The sequence below is a fragment of the Rhynchophorus ferrugineus genome, unplaced genomic scaffold (assembly GCF_030347505.1).
Source record: "Rhynchophorus ferrugineus isolate W39M unplaced genomic scaffold, kcgeb_rfMv2 rfM3, whole genome shotgun sequence".
NCBI lineage: Eukaryota > Metazoa > Arthropoda > Insecta > Coleoptera > Curculionidae > Rhynchophorus > Rhynchophorus ferrugineus.
In genome coordinates this window covers 62531924-62549283 of record NW_027472582.1, presented here as the reverse complement: position 1 = coordinate 62549283, position 17360 = coordinate 62531924, and the positions used below count along the sequence as shown (strand labels likewise).

General features: G+C 30.8%; 1 protein-coding gene across 21 annotated transcripts in view; it reads left to right on the top strand.

The window, feature by feature from the left end:
- tai (basic helix-loop-helix family member taiman) overlaps positions 1–17360 on the top strand; it is a 693988-nt gene that overhangs the window by 568716 nt on the left and 107912 nt on the right. For all 21 annotated transcript variants that reach the window (XR_013004949.1, XM_076399166.1, XM_076399165.1 and 18 more), the window contains 4 exons: positions 1254–1425; positions 5686–5832; positions 6795–7040; positions 11540–12009. Coding sequence is in view for 20 of the 21 variants with exons in the window: in XM_076399166.1 (XP_076255281.1) it covers positions 1254–1425; positions 5686–5832; positions 6795–7040; positions 11540–12009 (1035 nt within the window). In the remaining variant the exon portion in view is untranslated. The remainder of the gene's footprint in view (positions 1–1253; positions 1426–5685; positions 5833–6794; positions 7041–11539; positions 12010–17360) is intronic.

The window sequence follows — 17360 nt, the reverse complement described above, 5'->3', positions numbered from 1 at the left end:
TAATATATATTATATATATACACAATAAAAACAAACATCATATAAAGTAGTTACAAACAACAATAAATAGATTAAACTAAAATTAAACAGGAAAACGTCGATTGAGGAAATAGTCTGGCGACAGTTCTGAAATAGATTAAAAAAAAGTACGTGAGCAACCAATTTTCCAGAATAAGACTAAGATATAAAGAACGTTAAATCAGCTGTATAATTATTAAATGAATTATCGGTTATGTAGATTATCAACGGTGATAATGATAATTAAGTCCAATTGACTGGTAATTAAATTTATACGTCGGTCTGCCAGGGTGGCAGATCCCAATCGGGCAGAGGTGACAACCTTGCACTTTTAGTTTCTTTACCGGTATCTCAATTTTCCCAGAAACATAAAACGCACCAATAAAGTATCAAATTATCCTTAAAATATGATCGATGTTTTACCGTTAACGTAAACTTTCTAACGGTCGATTCTGGGATTTCCAACTCCTCCAACAACTTTCCAACAACTCCAAGAGATGAATTTAAAAAATTATATTAAAAAAGAATTCGCTTTTACACTTATTAACGATTTATCAACATCTTTTTGACCAGAGATAAATAAATTAAAATTTCACTCTTCTATTAATATAAACTTCTCGTTCAAGAACTGAAATAAATTATCCCGGTTGCACAACTCGCTTTTTTCCGAGCCGATACCGTATCGGCTGTTATGCCGTCGCAGATACGTTAAAAATATAGCAGTAACCCGCATTTCCGTTCACCTGTTCCTTTCAGGTGACATTTTCTAAAATCTCGACGCAGTCTCTGACGCATTTCGCTTCATTAAGAAATATTTTCGTTTTATTGTAGCGGCCGCTTCCTATGTAATCTGTTAAATCTCGCGTCCGCACTATATCAATTTCAAACATCTAGAACATATCTGTGTCGAAAAGCAAAGAAAGTAAACGGCCAATTATTTCAGTGTAATTAATGAATATTCATGGGTCTGTGAGAGACCAGCAAAGAAGCGGCGTAAGAATTAGTTCATGCGCCAATAGGTTTCAAAAGTGATTATTAGATTGTTCTCAATAAGTAGATTTATTTTAAAGAAGGAAATAATCCATTTATTAATGTTATGTATATTAGGACATTATTGTTATTGGTTTAGCTTTTTTTTCTGTTTCCTCTGTTATGTCAATTCTATATAGAATATAATACACATCAGATTATTGATATTGTATGATATTTTATGAAAATTATTCTTTTTGTTGCAGAAATAAGTGCAATAATGAGAAACTCCGACGGGAAAAGGAAAATTACTACATAGATGAGTTGGCCAACCTGATTTCTGACAATTTCTCGGACATGAGCTCGCTCTCCGTGAAGCCGGACAAGTGTGCTATCCTTCAAGAAACTGTCAATCAAATTCGAAAAATAAAACAACAGGTTTGTATATTAATTACATGACATATATATACACCTTAATTAAATTTGGGATTATCGAGTGTTTATGTAATATTTATTACAAAATAAATTGTAAATGAAATGTAAAACAATAACAAACTTATAAATTTATAACTTATTTTTGCTCAGTTATTTTTTGATTGATTATAAGAACTGCCGGCATAGTAGAATATATCTATCTAATTCATATACAAATTGAACGTTGGGAATAGTTGAAGAAAAATGTACTAAAGATTTTTATTTACTAAAGATTCTATTAAATTTTTTTATTGTTCAGTTGCAATTCATTCAAAGGTTTTCATCTATTCGTAGCATTAAAAGACAGTTTGCCGGCTGCGCAATGGTAAAGACGTTCATATTGTTCATATTCATGTCTCATTTAAATATAGAAATTGATATAATAATTCTTCCTTGATTTTGTTATATGATTTTAAAAATTGTAATCTTTTAAAACCAATCTCTGGAAGTTCCATTCCTTTGTGGGTTATCTTTACACCACTTAAAACCTATATTACCCGACAATGTATGAACGGTTGTTCTACGTCCCTCAAATAGCTGTACATCCTTTGACGTTTTATGAATACTTTCCAGACTAACAATTTTCTCTGAAATAATTGTATTAAATTATATTTTGATTGAAAAAACTACTTACTGCTTTTATACATTTTATATATTTGATCCCTGAAACATCAATCTTATCTTAATTCGTCACCTGTTTCGCATAAACAAGGCTTCTAATCGGCGAATTTAAGGTTATATTGTTTTTTATTTTTTGAGATATTTTAGTGACCGTGTCGGTACTAATATTCAGTGCAGCTGCAAGGGGCAAACAATATTTTCATTAAAAATCGCGCCGATTTCAAATTTATTAAAACAAAACGTTAAAACAAGGTTTGCCTGTTTATAACCCGTAATTATAATATTTTGAAGAATTTACAGACGTTTGACAAACGGGCAACTTTTGCAGGCTCATTCCATTACATGTTCGAACTTCTCTAACAACATTCTATATCTTTTTAGACAGAATAAAATGACAATGATAATATAGTCTGAGTGTAAAACGAATGTACAACTTTATACAGATACATATTAACACTCACTGCTGTTTTGAATTAACTATATATATTTTATGTAACGTCTTGTTGGGGAATGAATAAAATGTATTAAAGAAAACAATATCTCTACAGATGCTGATGAGCACAAGCTTGTGTTATATTGTCTGAATATAATTGTTATGTTTGGATAACATTCAAAAATGATCATCATGAAAAAATCATTTTCTTACTAGTACTATTCCTGTTACTCCCAGGCATGATTTCCTGTTTTTGTATGTTACCTCTAATGCATGAATTTGTATTTTTTGCCCCTCATCTTTTATGACGCTTTCTGGCAACGAACGCACTTTGTAACTAGGGTAGTATTGCATAGTGCCAATATGGCTCCAAATGAGAGCTTACTTTCTAAGATATATCTTAGTTGTGATGTGGTAACTTAACATTTATTACAAATAATTTAAATACTGCCTGATAATATTGCGGGTGGGATAGGATTTGCTTTGAGTATTTTCAAATGTTTTTAAACCATTTTAAAGCATGTAGAGAACTATTGTCGTGCAAAAAAAGTTGTTTTATTGTGCTTCTGCAATGCTGTATTTAATTTATTGGTACCATCTGTAGCCCGTAGCAATTCTCTGATTTGGTTTCATTTGTTTTTAGTATTATACTCTTTCAATTATTGAAATAAATAGATTTTTCACTGTGGGGAGAACAATTTAAAAAAAATTAATGATCATAAATACATTATAAGAGATCTTATATTTTTTATGCGACTATATATTTTTATGTGACAAACTGTCGGAAGTTTATAGAATAGCTTTGCTTCAAAAGTAGCATAAAATGGGGGAATTTAAATACCACCATTTAAAAGAGAATTGCCTCTCTATAGAAATTTTATTTTTCGGGGAGGAATACAGTGTAAACTTGTCAGATATGTTCAGCTTACATTCCCCGTCATGTCTTAATATGTCACCCGTAGGAAACGATAAAAGCTAAACACGTCTCCCTCTCCGACGTATCGGTTCTGTCTTCATTCTTTGCTCCTAATTCCCGTCGATTCTCTTGACTTCGTCAATCTAAATTTGCGTCGGGCGTGGAAAACTCCTCGCCCATATTGTTCATGCTCATATGGAGTCGTCTAACGAAAATTGAAATTGATTTTGTCGATAAGTTTAACGCCATTGTTGGCTTTGCCACGTTGGATTTCATTACTATTTACTCTAAGACGGTAGACGTTGAGTAATATTTCGTTGAATTACAATTACTGAGCTCAAAAAAATTCTAACTTTATACGAATATTACGTTTTGGATGTTTTTGAAGTTCTGTGATTCGTGATTGTATTTTTATTGAGATATTTTAAGTTATTAAAATACAAATAAATCATAAAGAGTCAATCATAAAGCATTAAATCGTGAAAATGAACATCTGTCAACAACATAACCTTCAAGTGTTTTTGAGCAGAATAAAACTTTAATTACTAGAAACATTTTTTTAGTTCCTTATACGTTATTCATCGATTACTCTGCTATCGCAACCAATGAAAAACTTATGGAAACAAGTGACACACAAGACAAGGTGATTCTGATTCGTCATATCCCAATTATCGGTTTTAGTTTGGGGCCAGAATAGTTCGAAGACAATTGCAAGATATTTTAGACGAAAACCCAGGTCAACTTCTTAATGAACTTTCAGGCAATTTAGCAGTTGATAAGTCAACCGTAGCCAGACGAGTATATATGATGAGAAAAATCCAAAAAGGGAATATGGCTACCACACTAATTAACTGAAAATGGTATTTCAAATCGTTTCAACATTTCGGTTTCTTTGCTTAAGAGGCAAAAAAGTATCTTTTTTAAGTGCAAAAATGATCAGAATACATGACAGCACGTAATAACACTTCGAACAAAACTAAATCACTATGGGAAATCATTAGAAATTAAAGCTGATACGTTTTAGTCAAGAGTTGAACAAAAGGGTTATATACTGCCATATTTACCACACATTGCAGCCTTAGATTACTACTTTTACTACGTTTCGATCGATGATGTATATCTTATCTAGGCACCACTTCACATTATATAAAGATATCAAAAATATAGTAGTTTAATGGATATCATTAAAAGATGGAAAGATTAGAAAAATGGGAAAAATAGCGACTAACGATAGACAATGATTTGCATAAAACAAGAAGTTTCATTAGCCGGCTTGGTGGCGCACTGGTGAAGGCGACATGACGGTCCTCCTACTGTTGTGATAGTCGCGGATTGAAATCTTGCTGGGGCATGGTTGTAATAAATTTATGTTTGAGATTGTTTAGTATTTGTGATTGTCCTAGGCAATAATGCAAAATCCGACAAGGAAAATGATCCCAGTCACACCAGTAACCAGGCTGGGTAAGACCGCCAGTCGGTAGGCTTAATGTCAAAGACTGTGGTTCGGAGCCCAGTTTAAACTGTAGGCCCAGTCCAGATAAAATATCTTAAAAGTCCAGATAAAAATCCTCCCTAGTTGGCAAAGGGATACTTTAAAATATATATTAAAAAAAGTTTCATTCTTTCTATATAACTGGCGAATATTTATTTGTAGTTTTAATATATCAAATAATCAAGTATTTTTTACTCACTTTTATTGTTAAGAAGTTGGTTAAAGGGTTGTTTGAAATGCTTCGCTAAGATATTCTAATGCATCTGTTGTATTCTCCTTCTGAATCTTCAGATTATCACTACAAAGTGATTGCCAAAATAGCCACATCTAACTACACAATTTTGATACGATCAATCTTTGTAGAAACTCTTTAAAATTTAAACAAAATAAAAAATACTACTTGATATAATATAACACACAGATTACTTCTGACTTAAATATTATCTATACATAATTAATATGAAATCAGAAATATATTATTATATTATTAGTTAACGATATAACATGAATCAAAGCTGATTATAACTTGGGTTAATTTAATTGATATTAAAATTTATCATAGATATTATAATTCTAACATTAATGTTGAACAACCCCGTAATACTTTTCTAGACCTGATGTTTATTGAATGCTGTATTATTTTATTTTACACTACTATATTACAACATACCTTATGTTTGTTGACACATTACCAAAGTTAAAACAAATTTCACAATCAGTGTTGTTAACACCACGTTATATTTACCACCTGTTGATTTTCAGGAAAACGCAAACCAAACTAGTGGAGATCCCGTTCAGCAAGGCGAGGTATCATCGTCTAGGCCGAGCATCATCTCGAATGACGTTTTCGGGCCTCTACTTCTAGAAGCATTAGAAGGATTTTTGTTTGTTGTTAACTATGAAGGCAAAGTAAGTAGCAATTTACGGCAACAGTGTAATAGTCTATATAAAAAATAGTATTTCTAATTATTGACCTGTAAATTAGTTTTAAAGGATTTTTAATTTCAAGCTTTATGTAAAAAATCGGTAAACTGGATTTTATTCAAAGTGTTGTCCATCAATAGGCAAAATTTACGGGCTCCATCACTAAAGATCGATTTATCTTTGGAAGCTATCCATGAATCAATTAATTTTTTGTATCTTGATAAGAAGTTAAACTCTATTCAAATAAGTCTCGACTTCGGAGAATACGGAGGGTAAGGTAGTCCCATTTTAATATTTTGTTTTCACTGATTTTGCAACATGTGGTCGAGTGTTGTCATGAATGATGTCTGAAGAATAACAATATTGTTCGTATTTTAACCGTTTTTGTTCAGTTCCCGGCTCAAACGCGTCAATTGTAGTCGACAGCGATCTCCATTGATCATAAAATATAAAATGATTTCATTCATTCCCATGTTCTTTAAGCTATTGGAAATTGTTTATTGTGTTACTCCCAACAATAACAAGCATATTATTCTTGTGTTTTACATAGATCGTCATCGAATAATGCCTTTAAATTCTCATCTTCAAATTTTTGGCTGTCAAAATCACCACTTTTCACAATGTCAGAAAGTCGAAACCAGTATTCACATGTTGAAATCGATGGAGCATCCATACACTTTACAACAGCATTCGATGACTTTCAGTCGCCTTTTTCTTCAAAATGAAATAAAAATGTAAAACTTCCCGCAAATACGACTTACTTGCTGCAAATTCAGATTGAAAAAATTCTGTGCGCTTCGACGAAATGACAGTTGACAAATTGACAGAAATGACAGTGCGATTTAATACACAGTAACACCCTGTGATGTAAATCTTTTAAAATTGATTTATAGACCTAAATTGTCGGAACCGATTTGTTGAAAAATCTACAATTATTTTATTTGCAGGTTGAATATGTTACGGAAAACGTCACAAACTACATCAAGTACACCAAGGACGAGGTCACGGGAAAGAGTATTTACAATTTTTTGCACCACGGGGACCACACTAAGTTCCATTCGAACTTACTGCCCATGACCATAGAGTGGGGCAACGACCAAGCTACGCCCACCCGGTCTAAATCGTTGGACATTCGATTTCTGGTCAAACAACCAGAGGATCTTGACGAAACTGTTGAAGAAAAAAGGCAACGAGTAAGTAAACATCTTGATTTTGAACAAGACAATGAACATTTTATCAAAAATCTAAGTATATTGAATGAATGTGCTTTTTGGAGCATAAACTACATAGATCTTACGAATACATAATTGAAGATTATTATTTTTGAAATTTATTAGGTGCCTCCAATTATTTAATCAGCGATATCTGCTCATTCATATATCTATTCAGTCATTACAGATGGTAATCATGAGACGCTCAAAATTGACTTTTCGTTTAATAAAATACTCTTTTTGTATGATTTTGTAGCCTGCGTCGTCAGATCCCCCCCCCCCTGTCAATTTTGGTTTCGGCTTTTTAAAAATGATGTTTTTGATGCCAGTAATCAAGGACGGCCTGGAACTGAAACCAATTCGAAATTATGAACTTTCAGAAAATTTAGCAGTTACTTTTGTTGTTTTGTTTTTGCATCAACAGTTTCCAGGCGTTTATACATACATTAACTGAAATGACATTTGGATCAATTTTAAAATCGCGCAATTGCGAAGCAAAAAAAAAGTTTTATGTTTGGTCAAGGGTAGCCATATATATCAACATCAAAGCAGAATATTTTAGGGTCATTAACGTAATTCTGCTAAAACCGATTGAAACTGTTATCATAGTTGTTTACCGATGTCACTATAACAAAATGAAGGAGCCATTGTTACATAAAAGACCAACAATCGCGAGTAACAGGCGTAAAATAATCGTGTTTGACATTGCTCGGCTACACGTTACAAGAATTTATTCCCAGGCAAGTGCTTGATTACCAATTGTTCAGATCAATGAAGGATGGTCTTAGCTGGAACAACGTTTCACAATACTCGCAGGATGTCTGCGAAACCAATATCGTTTTTTCAACATGGTCTTGTTGTATGGCTAGAGAGATATGAAAAACTTGAAAATGATCGAAAATTTTATTAATAAATATATATTGGACCAATTTTTCTCAATAAATTTCTTGTGATCAAATACTTACAAACGCGTGTAATACATTATAAAGAGATTTTGTACATTAAGGATTTTAGGTGAATTCAGCGTTCTTTGTTTATTTCCTGTTATTTGACAGCATGTTGAAGGCCTACTGTTGGAAGTTACGACTGCATATAAATTATCAATTATCGATTAAAGGTTAATAGGCTTGATTGTTGAAGGATTTATAAAATTAAAGTGGCCTAAATAATTTTAACATTAATTTTAAACTTGTAGTCTTAAGCCGAATTTTAAGACATTTTAAGTAATATATTTTGTTAACTAATCATCTAGGATAAAAGAAGGCCATTTCGATTTCTGTCCTGACATGTCTCTTTTAAAAATATGTGGAATCTGAAACAAATAATTTAGCTTTCCTGTATTTTATTAAAACATGATTTAAAATTAATTTCAACATACATTAGATATGCTTAGTACTTTATCTTAATTTATAAAATTAATTTATTACTATTGTATAGTTGTACTTGCATCAATATACAAGCAAGACGAATGTGGGATACATCAGTATATGTTTCCCAAATTAAAATTAAATTAAATTGTTTACTTAAATTAAAATTAAGATTAAACGCTTACTTATATTCTATACAAGTTTATGTGGTTTTGTTCGATCTTCTGATTTCTTGCATGTTGTCTAGTTTCTGTATTGCTTCTATGTTATGTGATATCTTCGTAAATCCATTCAAATTCAAGGTCATCGTGTTGATCTTCTTGGTTACATAACCATAAGCATTGGTAATGAATCGAATACTTTTAGTTCGTTTAATGTTTAGGGCATATTTGAACCCTATCTATCGAAATACGCTTTATAACAGACAGGTAAACTAATCTCCTCGATGTTAAGTTCAAATATCTTCCGACTATCCAGTACAGTTCTTTAATTTTGAGTTTGATGTGATCTGCTTTTTGTCCGACGTAATGTTAATGATTTGAGCATGAGCCATTTCATATTTATATTTAGAACTCTTGAAATATTCATTTAGAAAATCTGTGATTGAAAACATCGAAAGGTATATCCATCATCAAATATCCTCCCACAAGCGAAAGTAACTTCAATATCATCATCCTCCAAAGGAACTAAAATTAAATTATAAGGTTACTTGAAACGGAAAATTGAATTAAATTTCGCTCATATTTTATTAAAATGGTCTTGGAAAATGGCAGATTATTCAACATGTAAATTTTGCTAAGATCGTCGATGTAAAAACCTGCTTTGCAAATAAAGAAAGAGAATAATTAATCATAATTATCCGAAATAAACGAAATAACAGGTAGTGAGCGTTAAAAAGGTCCCCTTTTTTCGCTGTTAAAGAGCAAAATGTTTGTCTGCATTAAAGGTGATTTGCTATTTCGTGCGTAATCTCCTTTTTCAAAAACATTTTAAAGAAAATAAAAAGGACATTATGAATATGTAGCCTGTCGTGACGATGTTAACGGCTTTTTATGAATGTTTTATTATTGTTAAAAAAAATAGCACGTTATTTTTAATGTCTTATATTATTTTTAAACAGATTAGACATTATAAATATTAGTTAATGAATTCTTAACCTGAACTATAGTCCTTCCTAGATAACACTGAACTCATGTCATCAAAATGTATGGCGTCACAATTATTTTAGCTTTATCGAAGGATATAAACTACAGTTAATTATACAGCCACATTAATTTGTAGGTTTAATGTTGTTTTATTATATTTACATTCTACTTTTTTCCACGCCACCTATGAAGTAGAGTTCTAGGTGCTTTTTTTGTGTAGTGGTATACTCTGGAGGCCTAATACACAATTAACAATTGTATATCCAAGTAACGTATCCATCTAACGTTTTCTTGTCAAGTTATTTTGATATGATATTATGATATATTTTGATATCTTCTCATTTTCCTCTGTTACTACCTATGTACATTTTTCTTGCAATATTCTACAGATCTCTTCTATTTCTTCTAATTTAATCATTCCATTCAAGAATGCTTGAAGTAGCTTTCAACGCAAAACCCCGGAAAGTAAATATAAATTTGATATAATTATAACAGCTTTATTTATTCGTTATTTTTATTCAAATATTTTTAATTTTTACAAATATACAACGAATCCTGCTAAATAACTCTTAGGTAATTAATATATTTTTAAACATTTTTATATTTGTCCCGACATTTTTTTAAATAATCTCACCCTTTAGAGAGCTTAACGCTTTTTTTTATACTTTAGACGTTATAAATAGCATTCGTTCTATTATGTTGCACGAGTCAATAGTATAAAAACAAATGTTTTGGTCATAATTTCAGAGGAATTATTGTGTATCGGTAATTAGTTTCCGACATTTTGTAACAGTTTTTAATAGCCATAAGTATGCAATTTTAGGATTTGATACATATGTCATTTTGGTTTGCTAACATTAATCTCAAAACTGCGTTCATAAAACTCAAAACTTGCGTTCATAGAGTAATTTTTATTTATATGTTATTTATTTTACTAGTATTTATATTTTTTCTATGGTTACATTACGCCAAAATAACAGAATAATAGAATTATTTGCTGGTAGGGATAGCATACGATAAGCATACACCATTCATAAAAACATATCATGCAGCAAAAGATGTATCTCCATCTAGGGTTATAGAAGAAGTACAAGTAGCTGTCAGCAAGATCTACAAATGGACTAGCGACTGGAAAATACAGCTTAACAGCTCCAAATCTGTCAATGTTAATTTTGCATTTCGGCGAAATGACCAAAAACCTAATTATATCACTTGAATGATGCCCGATTCCTCAAGCAGAATCAGCTAAATATCTTACATTTACAATACATCTCGAAATTCGAAATTGGAAACATCATGTTAGGCAAGAAGCAGAACAGATTAGACTTAAAGTTAAACAACTATACTGGTTTACAAGCCAAAGATATTAGTTTATCATTCAATGATCTGATTTGCCAATTTGCCCAAGCCAATTTGGACCTATGAGGTGCAAATATGGGGTTGCACTAAAACATCAAACCAACTAGTAATCCAACGCACCCAAAACAAAGTTCTACAATTAATTACTTTAGATTTCGCCTTAAAACATGAAATAAGATTGCTAAATTACAGCAACGTGGAAGCAATACAACTAGTGAACAATACACAGGAAGTCGTAAAATTGAAGCACACGAACTTCTTTAGTGTATAAGTGTATTCTTAACTTTAACTTAAGTAGTTTAGTTTTATTTTAATTTGGGAAATATCACAGAGCAATAGTTATAAATTAATTTGTAAATTAAGATTGTACTAAGCATAATATATCTAACGTAAGATGCAATAAATTAAATAAAGCACTAGTTATGAAATTATATTGATGAGAATTACCACTATATAAACTTACAAATACATGTGTAACTGTTATTATTACCCCATAAGAATTCAGTACTATTTAATATTTTTATGTTAGGAAAAATAATTAAAGATTTTCTTGAAGAACTTGATATATATCATTAAGATATTGCATCAACATCTTTATTTTATTTTACAGGTTAGCTCATATGAGCCTATGCATATATCCTCAACCCAGCTGAGGGAACAGCTTTCAGTCTCCGATGAGGGAGGCAGCGACGGTGGTCCCTGTCTTCTCTGCATAGCCAGCCGCATCTCCCACAGGGATAAGGCTTCCTGCTCGTTCGAGCAGTTCACCACCAAGTTAGACTCGACGGGCAAAATTATCTGCGTGGACACGTCGAGCGTATCGGAAACGGTCTCCCAAGTGCTTCGGAAAGACTTCAAGGGTCGCTCGCTACGTGATTTCGTCCCTCCCCAGGACATCCACAAACTGAACACACATCTACGCGAGACACTGGCCAACGGGACTTCAATAAGTGCAGTGTACCGTATACAAGTGACCTCCGATAGTTTTGTTAAAGTGCAAACTAAATCGAAATTATTTAAAACTAATACTCATTCGAATAGTGATACTGATTTTATAATGGCCACGCATTCTATTATCAGGTAAGGATATTTTTATTCTCTACTACTAAACGGTAGTCTATTTTTTATTTTGACATCTTCAGCAAGTGTCAGTAAATAAAATTAAAAAAAACATATAATATTTTTGTTATACTAAATTTTTATTAATGTTCAAAGAATACATAAAAGAGTGAAAAAATAAAAAATCCACAAAGTAACAGCATCAGCCCCAAAGTGGTTGGTCTTAAAAAGGGTAAATTCTTGTTAGGACTATTGCAACCCTTCTAGTAAACTAAAATCTAAAACAAATAAGAATTCTTAATCTAATGGAGCGCTGCTATGATATAAAAGTTAATCAATCTTTTCGCCAAATTACTGCTGTTCAATCAAACGAGATTTTTTTAACATTTCCGAATTTTTAAAAATTGTAAAAATCGAATTTTTTTTTCTCTTTGTTTCTCTACGATAATGTTTGAAATCGGCAAACCAACGTTTTATTGTTGTTTCAGTCAATTATCTTCATTCAAATTAATTTAAAAAATGGATAGATCTTTTAAGGTTCAGCTAAACCAGCAGTATCAATAATATCCAGCAGGCCCTATTTATTTATTATTACTTAGTAAGTAATTTCTGTTGCAGAGCTAATCAGCATTATCAAATTAATTTAATATATCAAAATAATTATATAACCAAATTGTAATAATAAAATCTAATTAAATTCATGTGTACAACAAAACACATAAATAAAAATTATTTGTTATCATATATATTAGCTTCAGATTTTTATATTAATTTCCAATCCTTTATAAGAAATTAAAATATGATTCCAATAACATTAACCATAATGATTTATTCTAGTTTAATTATTTATACCAGTTATGTTAATTAAATTTTTATCGATATCTATAAATATATGTTAATTAACAATTATAATTAACTCAATGATAGTGATGAAAGCAACTCTATGAATTATTTAAGGATTGAAATAGCAGTTATGTTAAAACATCAAAATGCTGTTATATGGTGGAAGGCTGATAGAATTTGCGATTTTGATTGAAGACGCGCATTTGATTGATTGACTGATTGAAGACGCAAAATTTAAACCAAACTAACTATTGTTATAGAAGTAAAAATGCGATCAAATAATCCTGCAGCATGAACGTTCAGTACGAGAATAAATTATTTTAAAGTTCCTATCACTTTTTATTTTCTATTCTGATTTTCCTACTCCATCCACCTTATAGCAGATTCTATGTTCAACAATGACCATCAGTTCTTCTGAATAAAGTTTGAAAGCAACATACCTTCATAATTGTACAACATACATTAAACACTACCTTATCAAAATATTTTTACAAAAAAAATTGAATTGACTTCAAAAGATAATTAAGGAACTCACTAAAATGTAAAAAATAATCAAGCTTAAACTTTCAACACAAAAAACGTTTTAAGATAAAATATGTACGTTATAATAATTGTAATAACTAAATAAAAATCAGTTTGAAGTCGGTATCGTGCCCAAACGGTTATACTAAATTACATTTGTATTGTTCCTTTTTAATTTTGTGTTTATAACATAAAGTTATATTATTATTTTTGTATTGTTTGATATTTACTCAATAAATTACAATGGATAGCCCAAATTAAAGTACAGCCCGTATGAGGAAAAATAGGAATAAACAATGATTGAAAATAAGGAATGTTTCAGACACTGGGGCGTGCTACTTAGTCTAGATGATTTAACAAACACTTCAAACAAACTCGAAAAAAGAAAGTTACTGCTCTGTTGGGAATCGAACCCGCGACCTCCGCATTTGAGCTTAACGTTCTAACTATTATACCATAGAAACCGTCGCCTACCGTGTTTCTACGACTTCTCTTATGATATGGTTAGTGCTTTAAAAACAAACTGATTGACTTTTATACTGAACTACTTCCGATTTTTCGTCACGTCAGTTCAGCAATAATATTATACCCAAATATATGATTATTTTAGATAAAAATATATGTGAAAACATTGTATGTGCCTTTAATATTCCAGTATTTCCCTCGATTTCCTCCCTTTTCCCCATCTGATCCAACTTGGTACCAATGGGACTCCCTCGGAAGGACATTCTTTCGATTAAAAAGCAGTTTATTAATTAATAAAAATATATAGCCGAACATAGAACCTCCTCCTTTTTTGAAGTCGGATAAGGCTGTTAAATTAGCAATGTTAACGCTGTTCAAAATCTTTATGACATGATTTGACATGAATAATAGTTGTTTTAAATACACTCCGAAATTCTAATTACTAAATATTAATTAACGTAATTTTTTTTTTTTTTGAGAGAAAAACCGGTATACCGCTTTTTCACGACCCCCGATTAGAATCAAGATTACTCCCAAATTTGATTTATGCAAAATGGTATTAAACTCAACAGTCCAATACTTGAACGGGGAAATTGAAATTGTAATCTAACGGAATAATCAATCCTTTTATGAAACAGGAGAAAGCGATTTTGAGAGCGAAATTAGACGCCGACTAAGAGGGTGAAGTATTTATGATTAAAAGCAAATTATTAAAAAATAACCCCTTTCCGTTTTGATTATGTTAATTAAATGAATTCATTATTTTTCCTTTTTTTCTCATTTAGTGAATAATGTCGGATTTGATTTTCTTAACTGTGGGGTTCGTATAACATATTACGCCAGATAAATATAAAATAAATGAAGTGTATGTGGTTGATTCTTCTCATTTAAATCATTTAAGATTTATCTGTTATGAGTCGCTAGTTCGAATCCCGATATACGAGAGAATGAATGTACTTTAGGTATATAATTCTCCACAACCAACAATGTAAAAATCGGTTATTCTGGGAGAAACGTGAGCCTAATATTATGGTTTAAATGTTTCGTTAAGATATACTCTATATAACCGCAGTTGATAAAAATGCGTCTATAAAATGTAACAAAAAAATTGTGGGGTTTATGACTATGTAAAACTATAAGAAACTGGCAATTTAACTGCTAATAATTATATAATAATTACTAATATAATAATATAATAATAATTAATATGCTATTATTGTATTAACAGCCTGCTTAACATGTGATTCTGTTCATTTACTTCAATAGTGCATACATGATGTTAATATATATAGCTAATAATAATATAGTTAATATATTAATTAAAGATAGTAAAAAGTTAATATTTAGTGAATATGTAATAAAATCGTAAGAAAAATTTAGAGTGATCAAATGAAGATATTTGTGAAAAAATTATTAGACATTATTTCAAGGAAAATTTATTTTTTTATTTTTTTAATTAAGCCCTTCTATTAACCGTCTTCGAAAAAGGAGGAGGTTCTATGTTCGATTGTGTAGTTTTTAAAATGTATATTCGCCGATTTCTCCGTCAATTGTGGGCGGATTTTCAAAATTCTTTTATTTTTTTAATATTTTTATTCCAAAGAATATGTTGGGGGAAGGGGGAAAATCGAGGAAAACGCTCAAATTTCAAAGGCACGTACAAAAGTTTCACGTATTTTCTATCTAAAATTATCAGATATTTGTGTATAATGTTATTGCTAAGATGATATGACGGAAAATCGGAAGTCGTTCAGTGCAAAACCCAGTTTGCTTTTTAGGCACTAACTATCGCATATAAGACCCCGTAGAAATAGTGTTGACAACTGCTTCTACGATGTAACAGTTAAAGCGCTTAGCTCCCAAACGGAGGTTGCGGGTTCGATTCCCGGCGGGGCAATAACTTTTTGTTGTTGTTTAATTAGAGCATTTGTCAAGTCACATAGGCTAGATAGCGGACCCTGGGGCCTGAAGCCTTCCTTATTTTCATTTTTTCATTCCTTTTTTTCCTGATACGCACACGGCTGCAACTTTACTTGCCATACCTTACTCCGTAATTTATTGAAAAAATATCCAACACTAAAAAGAGAAAAATAAAATATTTGTAACAGAAACATTGAATTGAATAATAGCAAAATACAAAATACGTGTATTAGTTATGTTAAATAAGGTTTTGTTTATTTTTATTTAGTTATTACAACGATTATTATATACATATTTTATTTTATTTTTTTGTGTTAAAAATATGTTTTATTGTTCTGTTTAAATTTATTTTTTAATTTTTAGTGAGTTCTTTATTTATTTTTTGAAGTCGGTTCGATTTCTTTGTTATGTAGTATTAAGATGGGTGTCTAATATATTCTTCCTTTGAACCAGATTTGGTGTAAACTAATTTTAAGGTTGTACTTGGAAGTTATAATAAATTACTAATAATGTTCTTTATTTTAACTCGCTTTAAAGCTAAAGTAATAGATTCACTTTAAACACTTCTACTACTACTTTCTAGTTTTGTCCTAAATTATGAAATTCATTTTCCTTTTGTCCAGTATTCAATATTTTTGTAAAAAATTGTATAAGTGGTCAGCTTAGTAGAAATAAGTGAACAGATCGATAAGGAACTTAATGTTCATAAATACACTAATACGTTTTTTGGTAGCATTTTGTTGAACAAAATTTATTAGACGATTTATTAAATTTCTGCATTCACTCAAGCTGGATTTACTCTTAAATAACAAAGGAACCAATTCAGTTAAAATTCACATAAATACCATAAACAGAATAATTCATAAAGTGCGAAGACCTCCATCAATTTCCCGGTTTATTACAATTATATGTAGAAAATGTGTCTCTCTCTCTCTTAACTCCTGGAGCATCTTTATTGCTGCTAGTTATTAGCAGAAGGTCAAATCATGGGTTATAAACTTTACCTTTACCATCGGATTACTACCTCATAAACCCGAAAACTTTGCGGTTTCAGCGATTGAAATAAAATTGATTTAATCCCGCCACTTATTCCTATCGCCTAAGATTATACGATCTCTTTCGATAAGTTTCACAGAAAAACAGAAATATTTCTTACGATTTTACGTATTTACATACAAATACGTTCAAAGTTTCCTAATATATTCGGATATATAAGATGTTATTTTAAGAATTGACCGTTGAATTTCGTTAGTTTGCCTGATGTGGGTCAAGAGCTTTTGTTTTTTGTTTACAGCAAAATTTTGCGGCATCTTAAGAATATGACTCATGTTTTTCGACTATGATCTAACTAAATTAAATAAATTAGATATTTTTAACCATATCACTATAAACTGTATTAGCATTTTTATAAACATAGTAATAAACATCTTCTGCGCGAAATAATTAATCTGCAAAGTTGGATATTAGCCTTTTTTGTGGTTCATAAATAATAAACCAACCTTTATAGCGAAATAAGTTAACATGCATTTTCAGGAAACATAACTGCTGATGTACAAATGTGCATGCCTAGTGTTTATAGGAATGTTAGTTCTATTTAGCGTTAGGAACTGTCGACTGAAAAC